Source organism: Hippopotamus amphibius, chromosome X, assembly GCF_030028045.1.
Source record: "Hippopotamus amphibius kiboko isolate mHipAmp2 chromosome X, mHipAmp2.hap2, whole genome shotgun sequence".
Taxonomy (NCBI): domain Eukaryota; kingdom Metazoa; phylum Chordata; class Mammalia; order Artiodactyla; family Hippopotamidae; genus Hippopotamus; species Hippopotamus amphibius.
In genome coordinates this window covers 58,057,525-58,065,292 of record NC_080203.1, presented here as the reverse complement: position 1 = coordinate 58,065,292, position 7,768 = coordinate 58,057,525, and the positions used below count along the sequence as shown (strand labels likewise).

Below are 7,768 nucleotides of genomic sequence, written 5' to 3'. Positions count from 1 at the left end.
GCTCCAAGGCAGCCTCAGGACCACACTCTGGCAGTTAGACCACATGCAGAAGCAGGCACAAAACCAAGCTGAACACCAGGAGCAGGGGGACTAAGGAAGAGGTTCTAAAACATTTCCATCAGATATACATGCTGCCGACTAAATCCCTGTGATCAGCTAGGTAGATACTATGTCTTTGGAATATCTGAGTAGACAATGAATGCTCCCACAAATGAAAAACGTGTAACTCTGGCAGCTGTGGACTGTGGGAGCAAACACACACAGGAATTGGGCCATATCAGAGACTAAGTGGACCCCATGGGACCCACAGCAGGTACAGTCCAAACCAGAGGCAGAAGTGGGCCTCTTGGGGAGGCAAAGGTGGCCTGGGGCTCAAGGTGTGTACAAGGACACTTACAGCTAAGACCCCAAGGAAACAGAATTATTATTATTAATTCTATTGATCTGATCCATTCTGTGGTCAATTATAGCTTTTTTTTTTTTAATTATGATCTTAGTCCTAAGGGATCTTCACATTTTGTAACATAATTTTTATTCTATTTACTACTTCCTTTTTTTGTATTTAGCCTTTTTATATAATTCTATTTCTAGCTAACCTTTTTGTATTGCTGAGCTTATCTCCCCTATATTCTTTTCTTCTTTATCTTTAATATATTTCTATTTTTTTTTATTTTTCTTTTATATTTCCAGTCATACTACCTTCTTCTGTTCCACTGTGTTCTATCCCTTTTTCTTTTATTTTATCTTATTATATTATAATCACTATTATTAGTCTGCTCTGTTTCCTTGCTTTATTCTTCAAATGACACATTGCTTTAGTATTTGTTATTAGGTTTTCTCTTTATCTTAGTTATAATTATAATTGTTTGATTTTGTTTTGGGGATCTTCAGTCTGACAGGTTGTTCTCTTGCTCTTTGTTATATTCGCTCCCTGTTTCTATTTTTTCCCTGTTATATTTTGTCCTCATTTCACAATTTACCTGTTGTTTTTGTTTGTTTCTTTGGAATTTTTGTTGCTGGTTTTCTCTTTGATTGTCTGAGTGCATTCTAGGGTTCTTCTCTCAGGTTGTTCTAGTGTTTTATGTCCTATGGGGTTTGGTTTTTGTGTTTATTGTGTATGTAAATGTTTCCTTGATTCAGTATTTGTTTGACTTAACCTTTTGCCATTACTCTGGGGCTTGGATAGTCTTTTTTAATTCCCTTTATTGCCAGGACAAGCAACCTCTGGAGTCTGGAATCCTTGACCAGAAGTCAAGTTGGAGGCTCTGGGGAGGGAGCACTGAGTCCAGGATGCTAGAACACGAGAGACTCCTCAGCCATAGGGAAGATTAACCACAGAGAAATCTCATGAAGGCCTGTATCAGAGTTTAAGACCCGGCTTCACCTGATTGCCTGCAACTGCCACTGCTGGATACCTCACACCAAAATACAAATAAGTCAGGAAAACAAATCTACCCATCAGCACACAGATAATCTGAAGCCATATGAAACTCACAGGCACCCTAACACACACCACCTGACATGGCCCTGCTTTTTAGAGGGAAAACTCTGATCCACACACCAGAAATCAAGCACCAGACTCTCCCACCAGGAAGCCTACTCAAGACACTGGACAAACCCCACCACAGGGGGCAGAGGGCAGAAACAAGAGGAATTGCAACTACACTGCATAGGGAAAGGAGACAGCAAATACTATAAATTAGACAAAATGAGAAAACAAAGAAACACCTTGCAGGCAAAGGAGCAAGATAAAATCCCACAAGACTGAATAAGTGAAGAGGAAATAGGAAACTTGCCTGAAAAAGAATTAAGGGCAATGGTAGTAAACATGATCCAAAATCTCAAAAACAAAATAGAGAAAATACAAGAAACAGTTAATAAGGACCTAGGAGAACTAAAGTGCAAACAAGCAGTAATGAACAACACAATAACTGAAATTAAAAATACTCTATATGGTATAAACAGCAGAATAACTGAGGCAGCAGAAAGAGTAAGTGAGTTGGATGATAGAATGGTAGAAATAACTGCCATAGAGCAGGAAAAGGAAAAAAAAAAAGACTAAAAAGAATGGAAGACAGTCTTAAAGACCTTGGTGACAACATTAAGCACACCAACATTCAAATGATAGACAACCCAGAAGAAGAAGAAAAAAAAAAAAAAAAAAGGGTCAGAGAAAACATTTGAAGAGGTTATAGTGGAAAACTCCCCAACATGTGAAAGGAAATAATTAACTAAGTCCAAGAAGCACAGAGAGTCCCATACAGAATAAACCCAAGGAGAAACACACTGAGGCACATAACAATCAAACTAACAAAAATTAAACACAAAGAAAAAATATTAAAAGCAGCAAGAGAGAATCCTGGTCAAAGATGGCAGCTGCAGCTGGATCTCAGGTTTCTCAGCTGCAAGGTTGTTCCCAGCTGCAGCTGAGCCAGCCAATGTTGAGTGGCTCCCATGGTGAGGAGGGCTCAGCTCACATGCGTAAGGCCCTTACCTACGCCATGGTGCTCCCCAGGGTGGAAGTGAGAATGCTGAACATCTTCCTAAAGTCACACCATAGAGAGAAGGAGAGACCCGAGGTCATCACCTACCCCCATCTCCGCATCAGGTCCAAGCCCTTTTGCTGTGGATATGGTAACCATATCCTATTCCATAACCCACATGTGAATCTGCTTCCAACTGGCTATGAAGATCAGTAAAGAGAATCTAAACCACTACCCAGTGGGGATCACAGTGCTGGTTTGCACCATTACTCTGCACACATGGACCAGAAAAGCATATGGGACCCTAACCTCACCTACTTGTATCCAGTGATGACAATTATACTTGATGATCATTATACTGATTTTCTGTCCCTTTGCTTGTGACAGGAGATGGCTTAAATAACTTAGTCATAAGCTAACAACAAAAAAAAAGCAGCAAGAGAAAAGCAACAAATAACATACAAGGGAAAACCCATAAGGATAACAGATGATCTTTCTGCAGAACTTTTCAAGCCAGAAGGGGGTGGCAGGGTATACTGAAAGTCTTGAAAGAGAAAAACCTACAGCCAAGAATAATTTAACCAGAAAGAATTTCATTCAGATTTGATGAAGAAATCAAAAGCTTTACAGGCAAGCAAAAGTTAAGAGAATTCAGCACCACCAATCCAGCCCTACAACAATTGATAAAGGAACTTTCCTAAGCAGAAAAACAGAAGAGAAGGAAAAGACCTTCCAAAAAAAGAAAAAGAAAAAAAGAAGAAACCAAAACAATTAAGAAAATGGTAATAGGCACATACATGTCAATAACTACCTTAAGTGTAAATGGATTAAGTGCACCAATCAAAAGACACAGACTGGCTCAATGGATACAAAACCAAGACCCTTATATATGCTGTCTACAAGAAACCCACTTCAGACCTAGGGACACACACAGACTGAAATAAGGGGATGGAAAAAGATATTCCATTTAAATGAAGTCAAAAAAAAAAAAAAAAAAAAGAAAGAAAGGAAGAAAGAAAGCTGTAGTAACAATACTCATGTCAGAAAAATTAGCCTTTAAAGTAAAAACTATTACAAGAGACAAGGAAGGACACTATATAATGATCAAGGGATCAATCCAAGAAGAACATATAACAACTGTAAATATCTATGCACCCAACATAGAAGCACCTCAATACATAAGGCAAATGCTAACAGCCATAAAAGGGGAAATTGACAGTAACACAATAATAGTAGGAGACTTTAACACCCCACTTACATCAATGGACAGATCATCCAAACAGAAAATAACTAAGGGAACACAAGCTTTAAATGACACATTAGAACATCTCGACTTAATTGATATTTACAGGACATTCCACCCAAAAACTACAGAATACACTTTCTTCTCAAATGCACACGGAAAATTCTCAAGTATAGATCATATCTTTCATCACAAATCAAGCCTCTGTAAATTCAAGAAAATTGAAATCGTATCAAGCATCTTCTCTGACCACAATGCCATGAGACTAGATATCAATTACAGGAAAAAACACTGTAAAAAATACAAACACATGGAGGCTAAACAATACACTATTAAACAACCAAGAAATCACTGAAAAAGTAAAAGAGTAAATCAAAAAATACCTAGAAATAAATAATGAAAACCCAAGGACCCAAAACCTATGGGATGCAGCAAAAGCAATTCTAAGAGGGAAGTATATAGCAATACAATCCTACCCCAAGAAAAAAGAAAAATATTGAATAAACAACTTAAACTTATACCTAAAACAATTAGGGAAAGAAGAAGAACAACAACAACAAGAAAAACCCAAAGTGAGCAGAAGGAAAGAAATCATAAAAATCAGATCAGAAATAAATGAAAAAGAAATGAAGGAAACAATAGCAAACATCAATGAAACTAAAAACTGATTATTTGAAAAGATAGCAAAATTGATAAACCATTAGCCAGACTAATCAGGAAAAAAGGGAGGAGAATGAGTTTAAAAAAAAAAAAAAAAAAAAAAAAAAAAACAAGGGAGGAGAAGGAAATCAACAGAATTAGAAACAAAAATGGAGAAATAACAACTAACCCCACAAAAACACAGAAAATCATGAGAGACTACTACAAGCAACTATATGCCAATAAATTGGATAACCTGGAAGAAATGGATTAATTCTTAGAAAAGTACAACCTTCCAAGACTGAACCAGGAAGAAATAGAAAATATGAACAGACCAGTCACAAGTACTGAAATTAAGACTGTGATTAACATTTCCCAACAAACAAAAGCCCAGGGGCAGATAGCTTCACAGGTGAATTCTATCAAATATTTAGAGAAGAACTAAGCCCTATCCTTCTCAAACTCTTCCAAAATAAGAAAGAGGAACACTCCCAAACTCATTATACAAGGCCACCATCACCCTGATATCAAAACCAGGCACAGATGTCACAAAAAAAGAAAATTACAGGCCAATATCACTGATGAAAATAGATGCAAGAATCCTCAACAGAATACTAGCAAACAGAATCCAACATATTAAAAATAAGTAGCATTTATCCCTGGAATTTAAGGATTCTTCAATGTATGCAAATCAATCTGTGTGATACACCTTAATTAACAATTTGAAGGATAAAAACCATATGATCAATAGACACAGAAAAAGCTTTTTGAAAAAATTCAACATCCGTTTATGATAAAAACTCTCCAGAAAGTGGGCATAAAAGGAAATTACCTCAACATAATAAAAGCCATATATGACAAAGCAACAGCCAACATCATTCTAAATGGTGAAAAACTGATAGCATTCCCTCTAAGAACAGGAACAAGACAAGGGTGTCCACTCTCACCACTAATATTCAACATACTTTTGGAAGTGTTAAGCATAGCAATCAGAGAAGAAAAAGAAATAAAAGGAATCCAAATTGGAAAAGAAGTAAAATTGCCACTCTTTGCAGATGACATGATATTATATATAGAAAACCATAAAGATGCAACCAGGAAACTGCTAGCACTAATTGATGAATTTAGTAAATTAGAAGGATGCAAAATCAATGCACAGAAATCTCTTGTATTCCTATACACTAACAACAAAAGAGCAGAAAGAGAAATTAAGGAAACTCTCCCATTTACCATTGCAACAGAAAGAAGAAAATACCTAGGAGTAAACCTGCCTAAGGAGTCAAAAGACCTGTATGCAGAAAACTATAATACATTGATGAAAGAAATCAAAGACGATACAAACAGATGGAGGGACATGCTGTGTTCTTGGATCGGAAGAATCAACATTGTAAAAATGACTATATTACCCAAAGCAAACTACAGATTCAATGCAATCCCAATTAAATTACCAATGACATTTTTCACAGAACTAGAAGAAGAAATTTTATGATTTGTATGGGAAATGCAAAGAGCCCAAATAGCCAAAGCAATCTTGAGAAGGAAAGCCAGAGCTGGAGGAATCAGATTCCCTGACTTCAGACTATACTATAAGGCTCCAGTGATCACGATACTATGGTTCTGGCACAAAAACAGAAAGGAAGATCAATGGAACAGTTTATATAGCCCAGAGATATACCACTTCACATATGGGCACCTTATTTTTGACAAAGGAGGCACGAATATACAATGGAAAAAAGACAGCCTCTTCATTAAGTGGTGCTAGGAAAATGGGATGGCTACATGTAAAATAATGAAATTAGAACACTTCTTAACACCATACACAAAAATAAACTCAAAATGGATTAAAGAGCCAAATGTAAGGCCAGACAGTATACAACTCTTAGAGGAAAACATAGGCAGAATACACTGTGACATAAATCCAAGCAAGATACTTTTTGACCCACTTCCTAGATTCAGGCAAATAAAATAAAAAATAAACAAATGGGACCTAATGAAACTTAAAAGCTTTTGCACAGCAAAAGAAACCATAAACAAGACAAGATAACCTTCAGAATGGGAGAAAATATTTGCCAAAGAAGCAAATGACAAAGGATTAATCTCCAAAATATACCAGCAGCTCATGCAGCTCAATATCAAAAAAAACAAAAAACAAAACAAAACAAAACAAAAAACACAAAGAATCCAATCCAAATGTGGGCAGAAGACCTAAATAGACATTTCTCCAAAGAAGACATGCAGATGGCTAAAAAACACATGAAAAGATGCTCAATGTCACTAAGCATTAGAGTAATGCAAGTCAAAGCCATAATGAGGTATCACCTCACACCACTCAGAATGGTCATCATCAAAAAATCTAGAAACAATAAATGCTGGAGTGGGTTTGGAGTAAAGGGAATCCTTCTGCACTAACGGTGGGAGTGTAAATTGGTACAGCCACTATGGAAAACAGTATGGAGGTTCTTTAAAAAGATAAAAATAGAACTACCATATGACCCAGCATTCTCACTCCTGGGCATATACCCTGAGAAAACCATAATCCAAAAAGAAATGTGTACCACAATGTTCATTGTAGCACTATTTACAATAGTCAGGACATGGAAGCAACCTAAATGCCCACAACAGATGAGTGGATAAAGAAGATGTGGCACATATATACAATGGAATATAACTCAGCCATAAAAGAATGGAATTATTTGTAGTGAGGTGGATGGACCTAGAGTCTGTCATACAGAGCAAAGTAAGCTAGAAAGAGAAAAACAGATACTGTGTGCTAGCTCATATATATGGAATCTAAACAATGGTACTGATGAATCCAGTGACAGGGAAGAATAAAGATGCAGATGTAGCGAACGGACTTGTGGACATGGGAGCGGGGGTGTGGGGGTGAGTGGGAAGCTGGGATGAAGTGAGAGAGTAGCACTGACATATATACACTAACAAATGTAAAATAGATAGCTAGTGGGAAGCTGCTGCATAACACAAGGAGATCAACTGGATAATGGGTGATGACTTGGCTGGGATAGGGAGGGTGGGAGGGAGTCACGGGAGGGAGGGGATATGGGGATATATGTATAAATACAGCTGATTCACTTTATTGTACAGCTAAAACTAGCACAACAGGGTAAAGTAATTATATTCCAATAAAGAGCTTAATAAAAAGGAACCTAATGTCTCCCAAAAACAAAAAAAGAAAAAAAAGAAAAAAAAGAAAAAGAAACCAGAGTTGGTGAATGAGGGAAGTATTGCATTTATTCACAATTGTTCTATGAAATATATTTATGCACGCATGTTTTAGTGATACTACTATATCAGGAACTTGACTAGAATCTTGCATTAAAATCTGGAATGTTATACTAATTTTGCTAACTTAAAGGAAAATATTTTTTTCATACTGAAATAAGGA

The 7,768-nt window shown here is 36.7% G+C and overlaps 1 protein-coding gene across 1 annotated transcript; it reads left to right on the top strand.

The window, feature by feature from the left end:
* The first annotated feature begins 2,369 nt into the window (after positions 1-2,369).
* LOC130842543 (cytochrome c oxidase subunit 6A1, mitochondrial-like) lies at positions 2,370-2,699 on the top strand. The gene has a single exon (XM_057719197.1). The coding sequence runs from the start codon at positions 2,370-2,372 to the stop codon at positions 2,697-2,699; it is 330 nt and encodes a 109-aa protein (XP_057575180.1).
* Positions 2,700-7,768: the final 5,069 nt, after the last annotated feature.